Source organism: Equus caballus, chromosome 10 (assembly GCF_041296265.1).
Source record: "Equus caballus isolate H_3958 breed thoroughbred chromosome 10, TB-T2T, whole genome shotgun sequence".
In the NCBI taxonomy this organism is placed as follows: domain Eukaryota; kingdom Metazoa; phylum Chordata; class Mammalia; order Perissodactyla; family Equidae; genus Equus; species Equus caballus.
The window spans coordinates 49,445,648-49,466,582 of record NC_091693.1 but is presented as its reverse complement, the minus strand read 5'-3'; the positions used below and the strand labels follow the sequence as shown (position 1 = coordinate 49,466,582).

The 20,935-nt window shown below is 42.8% G+C and overlaps 1 protein-coding gene across 2 annotated transcripts in view; it reads left to right on the top strand.

Annotated features, from left to right (window-relative positions):
* The window catches only part of MDN1 (midasin AAA ATPase 1), a 160,309-nt gene that overhangs the window by 127,233 nt on the left and 12,141 nt on the right, over positions 1-20,935 (top strand). The window contains exons 76-92 of one of the 2 annotated variants that reach the window (XM_023650797.2): positions 538-664; positions 1,701-1,806; positions 2,358-2,473; positions 3,378-3,863; positions 4,121-4,347; positions 4,935-5,090; positions 5,273-5,442; positions 6,507-6,668; positions 8,909-9,046; positions 11,722-11,863; positions 13,611-13,783; positions 14,350-14,502; positions 15,016-15,163; positions 17,374-17,696; positions 17,972-18,139; positions 19,495-19,596; positions 20,636-20,837. In XM_023650797.2, the coding sequence (XP_023506565.2) occupies positions 538-664; positions 1,701-1,806; positions 2,358-2,473; positions 3,378-3,863; positions 4,121-4,347; positions 4,935-5,090; positions 5,273-5,442; positions 6,507-6,668; positions 8,909-9,046; positions 11,722-11,863; positions 13,611-13,783; positions 14,350-14,502; positions 15,016-15,163; positions 17,374-17,696; positions 17,972-18,139; positions 19,495-19,596; positions 20,636-20,837 (3,099 nt within the window). Of the gene's footprint in view, positions 1-537; positions 665-1,700; positions 1,807-2,357; positions 2,474-3,377; positions 3,864-4,120; positions 4,348-4,934; positions 5,091-5,272; positions 5,443-6,506; positions 6,669-8,908; positions 9,047-11,721; positions 11,864-13,607; positions 13,784-14,349; positions 14,503-15,015; positions 15,164-17,373; positions 17,697-17,971; positions 18,140-19,494; positions 19,597-20,635; positions 20,838-20,935 lie in introns of both variants that reach the window. The other variant, XM_023650796.2, reaches the window with a different exon arrangement.

Below are 20,935 nucleotides of genomic sequence, written 5' to 3'. Positions count from 1 at the left end.
TCTCGCTCGAAACCCTATGAAGTGTAATCACCAGCTTTTAGGGAGAGAAACAACGTTGAAAATGGGGGAAATTTCTAGAGACTGTTGAGATGGTGGGAAACAGAAGGTGGCAGGCAGGGTTTTGAAATGCCATCCTGAGAGTTCCAGTCACACATACGACAGTCCTACGGTGAACCATTTGTGATCTCCAGATATTTTCACAGTCTTGTAATGAAGTTTTTCAGAAACCATGTTTTTTATTTTCATCACTGTATGTTGCACAGCACCCACCCTTCCAACATAGCTTAGAGAGCAAGGCTTCTCAAACTAGAATGTGTGTGCAAATCACTTGGGGAATCTTGTTAAAGTGCAGAAGTGGATTCTGGTTCAGTGGGTGTGGGGCAGGGGCTGAGAGTCTGCTCTCTGACAGGCTTCTGGGTGATGCTGTTCTGGGGGCTGGACTTTGAGTAGCAGTGGCATTGAGCAGGGGCCAGGGGGCATGTCACACCCATTCGCTCTCGAGTTGCTTCACCTAAGTGCATACTCTCTATTTCCTAGGTTTGTCATATCGCAAAGGTCTTGCCTGGGCCCGTTCGAAAAACCCTCAAGAGGTGCTTCGCCTTCGCCCGTTAGATCTCCGGAGCGCCCTGTCTGTAGTCAGCAGCACTCAGGAGGCTGACTCCAGGTTTGTTCTTTTAGTTGTAAATGGAGCAAGTCGTTGAAGCCTCAAGTCCTCCTTTGCCAAAATGGGGATAGCAATACCTCTCCCACCGTTGCTCTAAAGAGAACATCAAGATAGGAAAGTGCCTGGCTCAGGGTCTGGCACATGGTGAGCAGTCAGGAAGTATTGGTTTCCTTCTTTCCTTTTCCTTTCTCTTTCCTCCTCATATTCGCCACTCCCATTATTTTTAGTCCTTTTGATTTTTCTGAGATCTCCTCACTTGAGTCGAGTGTACAGTGAAAATCTGTGAGAGGGTGGCCGCATTTTTAGCTGTTTCATGTACATAAACCTCTTAGAAGTTCTAACATCTTCTTGAGAGCCTGTAAGCGTTTGAGATGGAGCGCCCTCTGTCCGTAGCTGTGGCACAGGTGGTTGTGCGTGACGATCTGCTTGGGGCCGGCATACATTTGTGTTTTGGTTGCTCAGTGGCCCTCTCAGTGCTTTAACCTTGAATTCAGTACAACGTTGTAAAAAACAGAAATTGTACACAACCATTCTGGATTTTCATTTTTTCATTTTCATTTTTGCCCATGTGGTCAGAAGTTGACTGTAGCTCCTTCCTTTTAACAGGGCACATGCTCTCCACTTCACTGTGGTTCCCAACAACCCTGTTGCTTCTCCCACATTGGGGTCAGCTGTCATTGCCATGTATCATTTGGTGCCTGGCCGCCCTTAATCATTTATGTTATCTGCTTGGCCCCTGTAGGCATCAGAATTTATGACCGCTATCCTCCCTTGCCAAGATAGTTATAAAGTTTTCATTGAGGAAACCATACTGTCATCATAATTTATTTCACCCTTATGCTTCCAGGTGAAGGTATATAATATGTCCTTTGCTTAAACGACTGGTGAGCGCTGAGTGAATGAGTCCTCAAAGGAATAAATCTGTTTAGACTCTTGGCTTTTGGTTGTGGCTAAATATACTGGTCTTGGAGTCTTCAGGATCTGAGGTGGGAGATAGTGGTTTTAATGAAGTAAATCATGTTGATTTCTTTTCCAGGCTGCTTAGAGAAATCTTGTCTTCGTGGGATGGGTGCCAGAAGTATTTTTATCGCTCTCTTGCACGGCACGCGAGGCTTAGTGCAACTCTGGCAGCTCCTGCCAAGGTAAAGTGGCAGAACTCAGAGCTGCGGGGCCAGGGGAGCTGCCCTGTTCATCCCTGGGCAGCGTTCTCAGACCTGTCAAGTGATAACGCCCATTCAGGAAGTGACTGAGCATTTGCAGACCATCATTAAACTTACGGTATAAATCAATGTAATTTTGCTCTGCTTAGACAGCATTTATAATAAATGCTGTTAGTCTCATTTGCCAGTAGGATCAAATGCATAAGAAAGATTATGGAAGTAAAACATCAAATTGAGAATGCCATCTTCAGATCTTTTTCCCCTTGTGAATTGGGAAAAGACCACTAATATCCAATTTTGGTGTTAAACCTAGTTCCTGTTCATGGAGTATCAATGATCTGTGGAAGTGTGATTTGAGAAGCACTGCTCAAAGAGATGAATGTGTCTCCTGTAGAGTGCAGCACGTCCAAAGCTTATTTAAGTGGGACTCTTCCCCAGAGGGTATTCGGTGCAGCAGCTTTCCCGTGGCGCCCACATGGGTGGTGGTGTTTGCCAGCAACACTTTCAGCATGCTTTCTTCCTCCTCCTGCCAGGAAATGGGCATTGGCAATGTGGAGCGGTGTAAAGGGTTCTCGGCACATTTGATGAAGATGCTTATCCGACAGCGGCACTCCCTGACAACACTGACTGAGCAATGGATCCTCCTCAGGTATCCGCTGACTAGTTGGTTGTGGCGTGAATTAGGAAGAATCGTGTGAGTCAGCTCAGAGTTGCTGCACATGTTGCTCTCAGTTGTGAAAAGAAATTTGAGTCCCAAAGAAGCTGGCTGAGTTTCTCTTGGCTCTGCCCCGTGCTTTTTGTGATATGCCTCTGCCCCCTGGTTCTGGCAACACCTCTTGGGAGAATGGGGCCTGGGGGATGAGTTCGGGGCTGAGTCAGTAAAAATTCCCATGGCTGAACTACTCCTGGGTCTGGAATGAGGGCATTCGTGGTTGATAGTCCATATGGGCTGAGAGACAGGGTTGTGTTCATGGTGCGTGGGCATCCCAGGCTCTGGGCATAGATCAGATTTGAGTCAGCTTCAGTTTGTTAGGCTGTTTGGATCACTGAGTTGCAAAGCTGAACCATACATGGACGCTCCTCAACAGAAATAGGTTTTTAAAAAGGTGAGGACAGTTAGGAAGCCTCTTGTCATCTGTTGAGCAGATTCTTGGCTGAGAGAGAGTATTTCCAGAATGTAATCACTTCGACTTCAGCTGTTTTCTGCTCCACTCATAAGAGTTTATTTAGCAAAGTATACTGCAGTTACTGGATTTTTTGTTCTTTAAATAATGGTTGAAATTACTGCAGTGATATGACTGTGTTGGATGTAAGTGGGCTGTAAGGGGGCAGGTGATAAACAGTGAGTTTTGATACTTCTCCTGAAAGACTGAAGGTTATGTTTACGTACTTTAAAGGTATTTCAACAGACTTCTTAGCTATCTGGTGGATCCTCTCTTGATAATGTGAAAAAGCCCATATTAGTTCAGAAAAAATGGAATTTACTGTTAAAAAACAACATGGTGACACAGTTTAAGGTGCCGTCTGTTTTCTTCGTGTGTTTCTCTGCATAGGAACCTCCTCAGCTGTGTGCAGGAAATTCATGGCAGGCTGACGGGGCCACTGGTATACCCCGTGGCCTTCCCCCCTCAGGACGGTGTGCAGCAGTGGACGGAGAGACTGCAGCACCTGGCCATGCAGAGCCAGATCCTGCTTGAGCAGCTCTCCTGGCTCCTCCAGTGCTGCCCCAGTGCAGGGCTGGCTCCAGACCAAGGTGATGCCCACGCACAGGGTCAGCCTTTTGCTCCCTACCCGGAAGGACCAGAGGTCAGCACAGGACAGCTTTCTGGAGCAGTGCCAGACCTTATCCCATCAGATCTGAGGTACCCATCCCCAGTACCCGGAAATCAGCTGCCCTCTGGTTGCCGAATGCGGAAACAGGACCAGCTTTGGCAACAGTCAACTGCGAGATTAACAGAGATGCTGAAAACCATTAAAACAGTGAAAGCTGACATTGACAAAATTAGGCAGCAGTCTTGTGAGACCCTTTTTCATTCTTGGTGAGTGAGCCTATGTCTTTACTCTTTCTCTGTGTGCTTGGGTGCTTCAGAGTTTAGTAATGGGATAAAATTATGAAAGGGATTATGCTGCAGTCCTCCGTTTTTCAGTGGACCTGCATAGTACTTTGTGGCGTATGTCTAGCTATAAATCTTCAGATTCAGTGACTTTTGCCCTGCCTACATTCTAGTGGTTGGAGGGAGGGGTGTGTGTGTGGTAGCTCCTTCCTTTCAACATTGTGGCATTTCTGTTGTTGCAGGAAAGATTTTGAAGTTTGCTCTTCTGGGCTGAGTTGCCTGTCCCAGGTGTCAGCTCATTTGCAAGGCCTAGAGTCCTTGTTCATTCTTCCAGGGATGGAGGTTGAGCAAACGGATCAACAAATGGCATTAGTTGAGAGCCTGGAATATGTAAGAGGAGAGATCAATAAAGCTACAGATGACTTTACCACCTGGAAGACACATTTACTTGCTTCAGGCAGCCAAGGAGGTAAGGACTGTTGTTCACTAAGGAAATAAAAGCCCAGCATAAGAATGATGTCTTGTAGATTTAAGTCTAGATTATCCTAAGGACACATTATGTTTTGTTCTGGACATAGCTGGGCAGGGTTCTAAGGCACACAGGTGTGGTTGTCACCCACAGCTCAACTTTCTGTGCCCCATTGTTTGAGAGCCTTACTTCTGGATGGTCGTCATGTCACTTACGTTGTAGCACAGGTGTAGGGAGGCAGCACAGGCTCACCAGGCTGTTACAGACAGTTCTCCCTTAGACTGGAAAGCTGAAGGCTAATATTTGGATTAAGCTGGTGTTCATACACACCAACCTAACTATTATTTTTGGCATTCTTAGAGCAAAATTGTTTCAATACAAGGCAATAAACTTGTAGATTTATCTAAACAAGGAATGTGTCTCATTTATCTTTGTATCCAGCACAGCTTGACACAGGGGCTCACCCATAGTAGGTGCTTAACGGGTGGCTGTTTGTTAAAATAACAAATGAAGATTGCAAATGATTTCCAAAGGCACTGAAGCAAAGGATTTTTTGTTTGTTTCTTTTGCACCATATCACTTACTAGGAAACCAAATATTGGATGAAGGGTTTGTGGAAGATTTTTCAGAGCAAATGGAAACTGCCATCCGGGCCATCCTTTATGCCATCCAGAACTTAGCAGAAAGAAGCAGTAAAAAGATAGATGAGGACACTGACCAAACAAAACCACAAGAAGAGGATGGTATGTCTGAAATCAGGCAAAAAACTAGTTTTATACTTGATTTAATTTTTTATTTGATGATTTAGTTTTCTGGCTAAATATTTAAGAACAGATGTTAGAAATGATGATTGTGGGTGAATGGAGATGAAAAGGGTTTCTTTTCTGTTATTCATCATGGTGTTCTTTTCTGTGAATTTTGAAAGAGGCAGCAGACTTTGAGAGACTACAATCAGGACATCTAACAAAACTCTTAGAGGATGACTTCTGGGCTGATGTGAGCACTTTGCATGTGCAGAAAATAATTTCCGCTGTCTCTGAGCTGTTGGAGAGGCTGAAATCATATGGTGAGGATGGCACAGCATCAAAGCACATGGTAATCAATGGTTCTTTACAAGCTTCTTGCTGTCCAGAGTGGGCCGGGCAAAGGGAGAATGGGTTTCACCTCACTCCACGTGGGTGGTCCCAGAGCAGGCCTCCCTGGCAAAATCACTGAGGATTTGATCTCTTTATATGTGTAAATGTCATTGACAAACTTGAAAAGCTTAGAGCTTGCTAGCTGAGGGTTACAAGTGGAAGATGTATAGGTGCAAAAATGCTAGCAGTCCAGAATATCCGTTATCTTGGGATTCTTTCATATCCTACTCACATCATCCTGGCTGTTTGACGTTAATGGTGGATGTTGCTGCCATCAACTAAGGGTTAATGGCCATATTCTGCAGACACCATTCCCTTCACAGTAAGTCAGCAGAGGAAGAAGTTGTTGTCGCTATAGTAAGTCCAGAGAAGCAACTAATTTTGTAGGACATTATATGTTATTCTGTAGCATTGCCTCTAGTGCCAGCTTTGATTCCCCATAGAATTTGTTTATATACATTTTATTTAAACTCAAAACAAAACAAAAAACCCTTGTTAACTAAATGAGCCTTAAGTGACTAATAATTTAAAGTGTACTTTAGTGAGGGTTTGTGTGAACAAGGAAGACATCTCAAAGAGCAAGTGTGTGTGTATGTATGTGTGTTAAAATACATGTAAAACTTGGGGTCAGCCTGGTGGTGTAGTGGTTAAGTTCGCACATTCTGTTTTAGGGGCCTGGTGTTCGCCGGTTCGGATCCTGGGTGCACACCTATGCACTGCTTGTCAAGCCATGCTGTGGCAGGTGTCCCACATATAAAGTAGAGGAAGATGGGCAAGGATGTTAGCTCAGGGCCAGTCTTCCTCAGCAAAAAGAGGAGGATTGGTGGCAGATGTTAGCTCAGGGCTAATCTTCCTCCAGAAAAAAAAAATACACAAAACTTAGCACTAGTGACATCTGGTACATTCACAATGTTGTACAACCATTGTTGCTATCTAGTTCCAGAATGCTTTTTATCATCCCAAAAGGAAACCTGGTACCCATTAAGCAGTGTGAGCAGGCCTTCTGATGTGTTTTGCTCCTAGTTCTTCAGCCAGTCCTGCTGCTTGTTGGTGCGCCTGCTGCCCATGCTCTCCAGGTACTCAGACCTCGTCCTCTTCTTCCTGACCAATGCTTTGGCAACTCACCGTAGCACTGCGAAGCTGCTCTCTGTGCTTGCCCAGGTCTTTACAGAGCTCGCCCAGAAGGTAAGGACTGTTCATGTGGAGCACCACGGGGCAGCTGGTACCCACATATTCTGAAGCCATTAGTGTGTGGTTTGACGGGCTTTTATTTTGGACCTTCACAAATAGCAGGAGGTGATTTGCTCTCCCCGTGGGTTTTTTAGGGCTTTATCTGGCACCCTGTTACTAAGCGTGTTTCTAGTAAAGTCTTAGAACCTGCAGGGCCCCCATTGATGAACTCCCTAGACTCCAGAGGCTGTCTAAGGCTGTTGCTTTGTGTTCACACCCTTCTGTCTGACAACTCTGAGCTAGACTTGTGGGATAGATGAATCCTTAAGCCTATTATGTTTTCTTTTAATCATTTATATTTAATTATGATGAAATGATAGTGGGGCTTTTAGGAGGAGCATCTTTCTTTAATAGGGAAGTCATCCATTCATTCAGCCATGTAGCCAGAACTGTTGAAAGCACTGATGTTGTAGAGACTGTAGACCCTACCCTTGAAATTCAAGAGCAAGAGACAGTCAAATCTAACAGACCCAACATGGTGTGGTAAGTGCCGTTTGGGGATATCCAGTTCTCGGACTCTAAGTTAGTCACTTAATCTCTCTGAGCCTCAGTTTCCTCGTTTATAAAATGAGATCTGCTTATGTTCGTTACCATTTTTGTGAGACCCACCTTCAATTGAATATATGGTTGTTTGTTTTGTTTCCTTAGTATTCCATGATTTTCTCCAAATCTAAGCACATTACAGATGAGATTTACCTGAGGAAGGCAGGAATTTACAAACTGAAGTTGGGGGTCTAGGCTTCTTGTAAACAGTCAAGAGTTCTTAGTTCTGAGTCTTTGGGTTACTGGAATGGGTTAAAAAGTGAGAGGCAAGCCCATGCCTTGTATCTAGATGATAAATACGTGTATTTGTTGAGTAGTAAATAAATGAATGAGTCTCACATTTACCCCCTCTATCTGATGGGCACGGAGCTGACCTTACATTCCACTGCTTCTTGGAGGAAACACTGCACAGGACAGTGGCAGGACAGTGTATGGTGAGGGTGCCCTGAGACTCGGGTCAGCTGTGTTTGTCCATGTGCACTATTGCTCGTCTGACAAGTTCTAGAATGACTGGCTTGTTCAACTTCCCTGTGTTTTGGAGGTGTTTGTGTGTGATCTCAATCATTTAGCTTAATCAGCTGTGACTTGGGTTGGGAGTGGGGTGGAAGTCATTCTGATAGAAACAGAGTGTTGGGAGCCCAGTGGCTGTCCCAGCTGTAGCTACTGCGGTAGGACATCTGAATCGCCTTCCTGTTTGGTCTTATTCTGCCTGCATTTAAGCATATTTCTTTTAGAATAAGGTAGCTCGATGGAAAAATTAGGTAAGTTAATCAAAATGTATTTTTCAATCAACTTTACAGGAATACATGTCCTGAAAGTCAGTTTGCCTTTCCTTAAATTTGTGTCCAAACTGTATTCGTATCCTTTCTGAGCTTTGAGGGAAACTGAAAGTAGATTGGACACAGTGCTAAGACCATAGATGTAGGTTGTAAAGCATTTAATCCATACAAAGCTGTTTCTGTGTAACTAAGTCACAGGCAGTGTTTGCTAGTCTTGGATCTTAATTCCTTATTAGTCGACAGCTTGTTTTTAGTGCATTTTCACCCTCAGATTGACAAATAACTTGGTAGCTTGTATTTTCTCTGAGAAAATTAAAATTTCTGATTGACAACCACTGTTTTGTTCTGCATTAAAATTAACATGTTATTTGGGGAGTATCACACAAAATTTTCTTCGATTTTTAAAGTAAAAATGAAATCTCCCACTTGTAGCATCTGCTTCAAGTTGCTGGACCTCCTGGGTTAAATGTCTTTCTCAATCCTCTCAGGCTTACTAATTTGAGAAGTAAAGGACAAAACCCCTTTGGGATTTAGACACTGAGAGGTGCCACCTTCCCTCAATGACTTGCTCATAAATACCATCTAGTATACTTCATTCAGATTTTTGTCTTGGCAAAATGGCATGTTACCACACACCAGACACCTCTACAAAGTCAAAAGCCTCATATATTAAATCTGTTGTCAAGCTTTGAAACTGTGTAATAACTTATCACCAAGGAAGAAAAGAATATCGGAGGCCTACTGTACTTCCATCAGATTTAAAATATTGAGCTAGAGAAAGAATTGTTTGTTTAAATTTTTTTTTTCTGTGACAGGACTGGAAATCCCCCTTTTTTTGCTTTTTGCCCAACTGTTCACTCTTTTATTTTCAAGGGATTTTGCCTGCCCAAAGAATTTATGGAAGACTCAGCAGGAGAGGGAGCAACTGAGTTTCATGACTATGAGGGGGGTGGAATTGGAGAAGGCGAGGGCATGAAAGATGTGAGTGACCGGATAGAAAATGAAGAACAGGTACGTTTTCATGTGAAATACGAATACAGTTTACAGAAGCTCTCTCCCTTTTCCCCTTCTTCTCAATATTTAAATTCACACATAAATGTTTTTTTCTAGCTTAATGGTTTCAAACTGATCTGTGGAGCCCTAAGAATACTAGAGCTTTGAGAGTGAGTGTTATTAAAAAGCTCAAAGACCACAGAAAGGAACTTTGCAACTCAGTCATTGGTTATGGCTATAAATTTGAGAAGGAAATGATTTTAAAAAATTTTAATTTTGAACGGGGAGATTTTTACTGATCATTTTCTAGAGAATATTTTTATTAGTGGTTCATTTAAGGGTAGAAAACTTGGCTATTTTAAGTGATAATTGCATTAAACAATAATGCCCCTTGGGGCTGGCCCGGTGGCGTAGTAGTTAAATTCTCACACTCCACTTTGGCAGCCTGGGGTTTGCCAGTTCGGATCCTGGGCATGGACCTACACACTACTCATCAAGCCATGCTGTGGCAGCATCCCACATAGAAGAACTAGAAGGACTTACAACTAGGATATACAACTATGTACTGGGGCTTTGGGGAGGGAAAAAAAACCCAAAAGAATAATGCCGCATGTTTGCTATTAATAGGTTTGGTTGCTGTATGTCTTTAAGATATGTTGAAAACTTTTTTTTTTTAAAGATTGGCACCTGGGCTAACAACTATTGCCAGTCCTTTTTTTTTTTTTCTGCTTTATCTCCCCAAAACCCCCCTGTACACAGTTGTATATCTTAGTTGCAGGTCCTTCTAGTTGTGGGATGTGGGACGCCGCCTCAATGTGGCCTGATGAGCGGTGCCATGTCCATGCCCAGGATCCGAACCCTGGGCCGCCGCAGCGGAGCACGCGAACTTAACCACTTGGCCATGGAGACAGCCCCTGAAAACTTTTAATCTATGCCCTTTTTTTTGTTGGAATCAAGAATGTGTTTGAAATATTCAAATACTTTGGACTAAGATTGTTGTGTTGCTTTTTTAAATGCCTATCTCATTTGGGAGTGATTTTTTTTTTTTTTTGGTGTACATGCTACTGTCAGTCATTTAGATTAATCAACTCCAACTTGAAGAAATAAGAGGTAGTGACATTTCTTTTTATTTAAGGTATGATTATAGCTATTAAAAATAAAGGAGCAATCCACTTCAAACTTCCTGTCTTCCTTTGAAGGAAACACTGGAAAGAAAATAAAGAACCAAAGGAGTAATCCTAGTGTTTCTTTGTTGGAGCTCTGTCTCTGTATTTCTCAAATTTAGCTTAATCAACACACAGTACTTTTCTAATGGAAAAAAATTTTATGTAAAGCTAATAGGAAAGTACAGTCCAATGCAAAAAAAGCTTAAGTGGAGATAAAAAGCTATCAGAACAATTTGGCTATCTAATAGATTTTAAATCATGTGTATTCTTTGACCTACAAATTCCATGTTTTCTTATAGAAATGCTAATAAGGGTCAAAGATAAATGTGTGTGAGGGGGTGTGTTTATACAAGGATGTTCACTACAGCATTGTTTATAATGGTGAAAATTGTGAAAGAATCCAAATACTCATCAGGAGGGAATTATTTAAATTATGACAACATCTATGCAGAGCAATACTATAAATTAGTTAAACAGAATGAGATAGATTTATGTGTATCAGCATGGAAATATATCTAGGAGACTTTTTTTTAAAGTTGAAAAGCACATTGCGAAACAGTTTGTAAAGCATGGTCCCTTTTTAAAAGACGTTGGGAGGCAAGTATCGATACATACCACCTATATTACTGTGTGTGTGTTGCTGTATTCATGGATGAAAAGATGCACCAGGTGTCACTGCTGGGAGTTTCTCTGGGAATTTCACAGGATGGTGGTGCCATGGGAACCTTACTCTTTCTGTTTTGTTTAGAATTCTTTTAATGAGATTTTATTACTTTTGTATTTTTAAAAAGGACTTTTGAAATTTAACCATAATGAAAGAGAGAACAGTTGTGAATCTTTTGCCCCAAATATCACATGGATTATTTAGGAATATATAGTTTAAAGAAAAGTGAACAAAATCACATTCACAGTGGGATACTGTCCTAAGAGATCAAAGTGACATTAAAGATATAGACAATATAATAAGGTTGAATTTTTTGTCTTACAGAGAGAGAATGCATGTTCTTTTTAAATATGTCTGGATTTTTAAAAAATTCTCATGAAGAAAACCTCAACAAAATTCTATATTCTCTAATCACAAATGCAATAAAACTGGAAGTTAACTACAGAAATATTAAAGTAGGGGCTGGCCCCGTGGCCAAGTTGGCTTGCTCCACTTTGGTGGCCCAGGGTTTCACTGGTTCAGATCCTGGGCACGGACATGGCACTGCTTGTGAGGCCATGTTGAGGCCGTGTCCCACACAGCACAACTAGAAGGACCCACAACTAAAAATACACAACTATGTACCAGGGGGCCTAAGCCTTTTTGGGGAGAAAAAGGAAAAATAAAAAATCTTTAAAAAAAAATATATTAAAGCAAACCAGAAATTATTGTGTGTGGTTCTCTCTGTAGGTTCTCCTTTTTCCTCTATCTGGAGACAATGTTACACCATTAACATTTGTATGTATTTATATTCTATTTAGAGCTGAGTAAACATTAGTGAAGTTAGAATGTTTGTTTGTTTTCTATAATGTTTACTGATACAGGCAGAAGATACATTTCAGAAGGGTCAAGAAAAGGATAAAGAGGATCCTGACTCAAAATCGGACATTAAAGGCGAGGATAATGCCATTGAGATGTCAGAAGACTTTGATGGGAAAATGCATGATGGCGAGCTTGAAGAACAAGGTTTGAGATTATCTGTCACTTCGTTCTTGTTTTTGAAAAGTAAATATTTTATTCAAGAAGTTACATGTTTCCAGTAGGGAGCCTATTATAATCTTTTGGAAGAAGTTCATTACTTTGCATAACTGCAAATGAAAGCATCAGGGGGCCGGCCCCGTGGCCAAGTGGTTAAGTTCGCGAGCTCCACTGTGGCAGCCCCCTCGGTGTGGACATGGCACAGCTCATTAGGCCACGTTGAGGCGGCATCCCACATGCCACAACTAGAAGGACTCACAACTAAAATATACAACTATGTACTGGGGGGATTTGGGGAGAAAAAGAAGGTTGGCAACAGTTGTTAGCTCAGATGCCAATCTTTAAAAAATAAAATAAAATAAAGAAAACATGAGCATGTGCTTGCGCCATCGCCATCTCCACCGAGACAGAAGTCTGTAGTCAGTTTTGGAGATTTTCTCTGAGTAACTGACACCTTTACTGATGTGCCGGCTGCCTCTAGGTGTGCTAGATGCAGTGCTCTTCAGGGAAGAAAGAACAAGGAGCTTGGCTCTCAGCTCAAAAGTAAATTGTTCAGGGTAAATTTTAAAAAATACGGGGCCAGCCCGGTGGCACAGCAGTTAAGTTTGTGTGCTCCGCTTTGGTGGCCCAGGATTCGCCAGTTTGGATCCCAGGTGTGGACATGGCACCGCTTGGCAAGCCATGCTGTGGCAGACATCCCACATGTAAAGTAGAGGAAGATGGGCATGGATGTTAGCTTAGGGCCAGTCTTCCTCAGCAAAGAGAGGAGGATTGACAGTGGATGTTAGCGCAGGGCTAATCTTCCTCAAAAAAGAAAAAAATATATATTTTTTCCTAGTTGCAAAAATAGTAGATGTTTGTGGTAGGTGATTCAGAGCAAAAATATAGGAATGAAATAGATACCCCTTAGTCCTACCACCCAAACAACTTGATAAATTTTGGTTTATTACTTTCCATTTATTGCATGTATTTACACACAGACCGTAAACAGTTCTAGAGTCTGCTTTTTTTCATTTAACACATTATGAACATTCCCCTTGTCATTAAAAATTGAGAATGTGATTTCTTACAGCACATCATCTGTCATATGTTTGTACCATAATTCAGCTATGGCCCTGAATTTCTGTCCAAAGCTAATTTGAGATAGAACATCTTATTCTAAGTGAAGATCTTGCAAACGTGAAAGCTGACCTCAGAGTAGAAGAGTGTACACGTCCCTAAGCAGTGTAAGGATATAACTTTTGGCACAGGAGTCCTTGAGCAAAGACAGTGGCAAGAAAATTCTGATTAATTGAGCCACACACATGATTTTCGATGTTAGATAAAATCATAGAAGTATAGTATGTTGGAGCTGGGGGGGAACCTTAGAAAATACATACTCCAACTCTGTCATTTCACAAATAAGAAACCAGAACCCAGTGAGTTTGCTGAGTCCCGTGATGAATATCGCCCCCGTACTAGAACTGGACGTCCTGACAGCTATTCCACTACCCTTCTACCTGTCTGTTAACATAATGTATCACAGACTTCATTGTTCCTTCTAACAGTTTGCGAAACATAGTCGGACTGCTTCAGCAGATCTAAAGGCATCAGCCCTTGAGTGTTCTAGAGAGGCAGGCAATAAATCCCAGGCGGAGCCCTTGCCAGGGAGTGGGGCCATGCCTCTCCAGCATGCACAGGACCAGGTCAGTTCGGGGATCTGCTTAACTAAGCTCAGTGCCTTCCCTTTCAGAAGAGGAGGATGAGAAATCAGACAGTGAGGGTGGAGACCTGGATAAACAGATGGGTGATCTGAATGGTGAGGAAGCTGACAAACTAGATGAGAGGCTTTGGGGTGATGACGATGATGAGGAAGATGAGGAGGAAGAAGACGGTAAAACTGAAGAAACAGGACCAGGAATGGATGAGGTAACTAGAAGATTCCCCCCATTCTACAGTCCCCAGGTTGAGGGAGGCAGTCTTCCCACCAGCTACCACTCCCTGTCATTACTGTTCTTCCTTTTCTTTATTTTTCTTCTTCTCCTTCTTCCATCTCTCTTTTTTTTCCCCTCTCTCTTTTGTCTTACTGATTATATTCAGAGCTAGAGGAGTAGCCTGACCCGAACCATCCCATGTGTTATGGGGAGGGAAGTTAAGAAGACTCAGGGCAGATGCTCTGGTTCTGCTAGTGGCCACTGCCCTTCTCTAGCTCCCTGCTTCGGAGAACTCCAGGGCTGGCTGTGACACTGCAGCAGCACAGCCTGCCCCACTCCGCTGTTCACACACCTGCTATTACTGCTGCTTTTCTGGGCAGAGCCACACTGTTTTCTCCAGGTCATGGATGATGCCCTGTCAGCTGGATATTTCCGTGAGATAGGCCCAATGGGCAGAAATTAAACATGTCTGAGAGCTACTTTAGGTAGAGTCAACCTATGAAAGCAGCTTGTTAGATTGAGAGTAATGATTTTGTCTTTTTCTCTTCCTCTGACATTTAGGAAGATTGTGAACTTGTTGCTAAAGATGACAACTTGGATGCTGGGAAGTCAAACAGAGATAAAAAACAGCAAGATAAGAAGGAAGAAAAGGAAGAAGCAGAAGCTGCTGATGATGGACAAGGCCAAGACAAAATTAATGAACAAATAGATGAGGTAATATGGATTTGAAACTGATCCACTCTCCTGAATCAAGGCCAGGGCTGCTGCACTGCACAGCTCTTGGGGTGTTTCAAGACATTTTTTCCCTATTCATCAATGTTTTTCCCATTTCCTCGTAAAAGAATGTGCAATGGAGCCTCTTATCAGGACATAAAATGTCTAACTATTGGTTACCAGTGAGGTAGTCTTCGTGCTATTTGGGCTCATGCTGTAGTTTGGAAGCTAAAACCTGTGGTCCCTTTCTATATTTCTCCTCATAAACTTCAGTTTCTTCTTGAGATTAAGTAATAAAGTACCTCTTATCAGAGGAGAACCTGCACAGAAAGTGAAGTTTGAAGTTCCATCATGAAAATTCTAAAAATGCTAGTAAAACTCTTACGTGTGCTGGTAACTTCAGGGACGAGACATTGTATTCTCTCAGCATCACTACTTAGAACTAATTATATGTGAATGCTACTTTAAAGAAAAAATTTTTATTTCTATTTTTTTTCTCTCCATTGTCCCAAGAGAGAATATGATGAGAATGAGGTGGACCCTTATCATGGCAATCAGGAAACGCTGCCAGAACCTGAGGCCTTGGACCTTCCAGATGACTTAAACCTAGACAGCGAAAACAAGAACAGTGATGAGGACACAGACCACGAAGAAGGGGAAGGTATGTCTTTTGAAACCTAAAGAGACCAGTTGGAACTCCTTGAAAATGAGCAGTAACCGAGTTTAGTGTCACGGTCAGGTCATAAGTCATGTCTGGTCAGCTCAATTCCAGTTTGAGAAAATGGTTTGCTTTTCCTTTGTAGTGTTTGTTGTCTCATTAGACCTAAAGCTTGTAAGCCAGCAGGTCTCAGTTAGCACTGTCATCTCCTATCCTGTGTTCAGGGCTGCTGGGCCTGGGTGGTGCTTCATCACACACAGCCCCATCTCCCCACAGCCGTCACCATGTGCCCATCTCTTGGGTTGATGTGCGGTCTGGGTGTACCCAGGCCTGGCCCCTGGAGCCCAGTCACAGCTTTCTTAGGGAAATGATTGTTTCAGTTATTGATTGTTGTGCTTATGTTGTGCGTTTAGTCTAAAATAGGAAGACATTAAAATGCAGAATGGAATTGAATAATCCCGAGAGAAATCACATGGCACATGACAGTAATCTAGGGCTTCTGTCACCCATTGTTCAACCCAACTGACTTGTCTAGGAAGTGCCGTCTGGTATTGGAAGTGTTGGGTAGGAGGTGCTCCTATAATAGAGGGCCCCCCCATCGTGGTGGGTAACCAGACAGACAAATGTAAGCCAGCCACGCTCTGCTTCATAATGAATCAGTTACGTATTTGGAAAAGCTATTTTTAAAAAAAGTGTTTTTTAAACACATCATACTGGAACAAAAATAGCAAGTTAGAAAAGAATAAGAGGTATTACTTATATACAAATTTAATATAAGAAACATACTATATATTATTTATGGATACATCAAATGTATGAAAACAGAGATAGGAATAATATAACTTGAGGTTATGGTGAACTCTGAGGAAGCATGAATGGCAAAGGCATCCAGAATCTAGATAGTTGTATCCAGAACCATTTATTTTTTTTAAAAAACAAGTGACAGAAGTTTGATACAGTATGTCAGGATGTTAACATCTCTTAAATCTAGGAGATGAGTATATGGCTCTCATAGTTTTAAAGTGCATTTTCCATGTTTAAATAAATCTGTGAACTTATTAACCAGAACCGTTTGATTAAGAGTTTGATATGGGCTTTCCTCATGCTTGGAACATTCTTCACTCTGAATCTCTAGTTTGCTTTTAAACGTAGTGTAAGTTGTTGCTTCTGAGGCCATGTCATTACCTTATAATTTTGCAATCTGACTTCACTGTTAAATTCAGTAACCAAGCAAACATAAAGGTAAGAAAATTAAAATTCACTGACAGTGTAGAAACTGACAGTTTCTATTTGCTCTAGAAAAACATCCAGACTGACTTTAAGATATTGTGCATATAAACTATTAAAGAATTATTTGCTAACAAAGTAACTGATTTCTGAAGTGTCCAAAGTACAGTCATGTGTTGCATAACGATGTTTCAGTTAGTGACAGACTGCATATGTAACGGTGGTCCCATGAGATTAGTACCATACAGCCTAGGTGTGTGGTAGGCTATACCATCTAGGTTTGTGTAAGTACACTCTGTGGTGTTCACACAATGACAGAATCACCTGACAACACATTTTTCAGAACATATCTTTGTCATTAAGAGACGTATAACTGTATAGAAAAGCTCTTTTAATAAACAAACTTTTTCAAATAGGATTGTTTCTTTTCAAATGTATGTTGTATTTTCTGTGATGATAAAGAATGATGTCCACCAATTATTCCCAATGATAACTGAAAATTAGACTGTCATTTGCTGTCTTTGGTGTAAAACATTCCTACTGTCGCAGTGGCTTTTAGGACTTTTTAGTGGATTAGAACTTTTTAATGAAATGCACCATCTAAACAGTTGCATGCAATGTATAGGTATGGCTTAAAGCAGGGGTAGGCAGACTTTTTTTGTAAAGGGTCAGATAATAAATATATCAGGCTTTGCAGGCCATAAGCTGCAATAGAGGTTGCAAATACTGAGTTCTGCTGTTGTAGTGTGAAAGCAGCCACGGGCTACGCAGAATGGATGGGGTAAACACATAGGTAAGCAAATTGATGTGGCTGTGTTCCAATAAAATTTTCTACACAGAAACGTGTCGGCCAGATTTGGCCCATGGGCCATAGTTTGCCAACTCCTGGTTTGAGAGTCATAATAAAACAAAACACTTGCATAACTTCATCCTATGTTAAGAAATCACATTGTTGATTTTTTAAAATTCTGTGTTCCTTCTTCCAGAAGAGAATCCTTTGGAAATTAAAGAAAAACCAGTGGATACTGAAGAAGGAGGTCATGAAGCTGAGGAAATAAATGAGGAGACTGAGGCTGACCAGAATGAAGGTCAGGGTCAACATGAGCCTGAGGAAGGCCCCAGTGAAGATGACAGTGACGAGGGGGAGGAAGAGATGGACACAGGAGCTAATGACCAAGACAAAGATACTGATGAACATCCCGAAGAAAACTCAGAGGAAGAGCAGCAGTCCTTGGAGGACAAGGACAAGGAAGCCAGTGAGGAAAGTGCAGAGAATGGTGTCTCTGTGGACCGAGGTCTCCAGCCCCAGGTATTGTGGGGTGTCTGGCTTGGCTTATTTTAGAAGTAATAATAATGAGGAGGAGAAATTACCTTATTCCCGTTAGAATCTCTTTGAGGAAACTTCTCCATTGCCGGGTGGTACTGCCAAACAGATTTAAGTTTCTGTGTAAGACCCTCTTTGGCTGATCCCCTTCCTGCAGACTCCCCTTGGTGAGGAGTGAGCGCCTGCTTGCTCTAGAGCCCCCCACCCCGGCTCAAGTCCTTCCCCCCAAGCACTTAGTATGGTGTTTGATTTCCCTGCAGGAGCAGGAAAAAGAAGAAGGGGAGAACTCTGATGCAGAGGAGCAGGTACCAGAGGCTACGGAGAGGAAGGAGCATGCCTCCTGTGGGCAGACTGGGCTGGAGAGTGTGCAGAGTGCGCAGGCTGTGGAGCTGGCTGGGGCCGCGCTGGAGAAGGAGCAGGGCAACGAGGTAATGAGCCCTCGCAGCCTCTGCCAGCTGCGTCTAGGAGGGCCTCTTCTCCCTGTCTGAAACCACATTGTATTTAGTAGTAGCTGGTTTATGTGTGCTGTTTTTCGTTGTTGACATCTGGAAGATCATCTCCCATTCTTTGAGAAATGATCGTATACCTATTTTCATATGCCTCCCAGAACAAACCTCCGAATATTTGCTACACACACTATTTTAGTGATGTGCTTAGTGAGAAAAAGTTATTAGACTATAGTTCTCCATGGGAGAATCAGGTTCATGTTATTTTTTAGAAAGCTCCCAAGGAAGGAAAGGTTGAATTTAGACTTCAGGCAGTAATATGCCTCTCATAGTGCTTCCCTTTGCTTTGCTGTTCACCAGGCTTCTAAATGTTTTAATTTAAAAAGCAAAGCGCACATCTTTATTTCTTGACCTGGGGTGATGTGTTCTGTGTATGGCCACAGTTTGGGCTGCTGGCATGCTGTGTAAAGAGCACGCAAAGTCAGAGGACCTGCTGCCCATAGTGGTGACTGGACAACTCCTATAGTCTGTTTGAGCCCCAGTTTTCTCACCAGTGATAACAACTGTTTATATTTCTCATAGTCCCTTCACCCCATTCATTGAGTACCTGCTATGTGCTTAGCATTTTCATACTTCAGCAAGTCCTCAGAGTGGCCCTATAAGATGGCTGATATTATTGTTCTTATTTTCTCCATTTTACATTTGAGTTAAATAAGCCTATGTAAAGCTAAATGACAATCTCAAAGGTACACAGCTGGTTGATGATGAAGCCTGGTTTGTAATCAAGTTCTGTCCTGTCTTCAGAGTAAGCCTTACACTCTTGTAAACAAGCAGCTGATCAGCCTTGCACAGCGAAGTCACCCAGGAGGGTAACAGATCTGGGTCTCAAGGCTCCTGTTTCTGCTCACAGGCCAGGCCTTAAGTCATGGATGAGTTCCAGAGCAGGCAGGCAGGCAGGTCTGACTGAGATAAGAGTAATGGTGAGAGGGGCTGGCCCCTTGGCCGAGTGGTTAAGTTCGCGCGCTCCGCTGCAGGCGGCCCAGTGTTTCGTCGGTTCGAATCCTGGGCGCGGACATGGCACTGCTCGTCAGACCACGCTGAGGCAGCGTCCCACATGCCACAACTAGAGGAACCCACAACGAAGAATACACAACTATGTACCAGGGGGCTTTGGGGAGAAAAAGGAAAAAATAAAATCTTAAAAAAAAAAAAAAAAAAAAAAAAAAAAAAAAAAAAGAGTAATGGTGAGAGAAGTTGTGTGCAACGCAGCACAATAACTAGGTGCTTGGATAGCTTGCTCCACCCTCCCTCATTCTTTTATGGCTTGGATTTCATAGGAACACGGGAGTGGAGCTGCAGACGCAAACCAGGCAGAAGGCCATGAGTCCAACTTCATTGCCCGGCTGGCTTCCCAGAAACAGACCCGGAAAAACACACAGGTCTCTGTTGCTCTTCAACTAAACTTAGGTGAAGGCTGCATGTAAAAAAGATGCTCTGAACATAGTGGCTAAATAAAAAAGCCACATTCTCAGCCTTTGCTGCCCCACCAAATGTGATGGCAGCCTTGGGCTGAGCAACCAGGACTGTGGGGCTGTCCCAGTGGAACCTGGGGCTTCTTCCGTGTGGGTGGATGCGTGAGTGGGTAGGTGGAGGGTGCACGCATGCACACCACACACTCACACACACACCCTGTTCCTGGTGTGCATACATGTGCACGCACATGCACACACACATATCCTGTTCCTGTTTTGGAACCTAAGAGCCAGGTGTTGGGTGCTGCTGCCCAGCACCAACTGGTGTTATTATTTTCACTGTCCATACTCCTGCATTTTAAAAGTAGTTTCTTTTATTGGAGAGTAATTCATGTACATAATACAAAATTAGTATATAAAAACCAATCCCCTAGGGGCCGAGTGGTTAAGTTCGTGTGCTCCACTGCGGCGGCCCAGGGTTCGGATCCTGGGTGCGGACATGGCACCGCTCGTCAGGCCATGTTGAGGCGGCATCCCACATCCCACAACTCGAAGGACATGCAACTAAGATATACAACTGTGTACGGGGGCGTTTGGGGAAAAAAAACAAAAACCAATCCCCTAAAAAGTTTCCGTCCTATTCCTGTCTTCAAGCCCCGCAAGGGACCATGCCCAGAGCAAATTGGTACTCCCAGTTTTGTCATCTTTCAGAGATATTTTCTGCATATGTAACATACTTATGGATGGATGGATGGATGGATGGATGTGCGTGAGAGTGTTTCTTTGCTTCCTTGCCTTTATTTCAGATATAAGAGTATATCATAGAGTGGTTCTGTATGTGTGTATAGAGATCTGCCCATTCTTTTTAACAGCTACATTGAATTCCATTCTTGTATGGCTTTCTCTCATTTACTTAACTCGCCCCTATGGATGGACATTATGGTTATTTTTCGTCTTTTTGCCAGTACAGACAAGGCTCTAATGAATTTCCTCATATTTCCCCCAGAGTTTTAAGAGGAAACCTGGACAGGCTGACAATGAACGCTCAATGGGTGATCACAATGAGCATGTGCATAAGCGCCTGAGGACTGTGGATACAGACAGCCACACCGAGCAGGGGCCATACCAGCCCCAGGCCCAGGTGGAGGACGCAGATGCATTTGAGCACATTAAACAAGGCAACGACCCTTATGATGCCCAGACTTATGGTACGGAGCACGGAAGCCTTCTCCTTTGCTCACAGGCACTCTATGAGAGCTTATGCTGTATGACTGTCTGCCCGCCAGTTGTTATTGCAAATTCATCT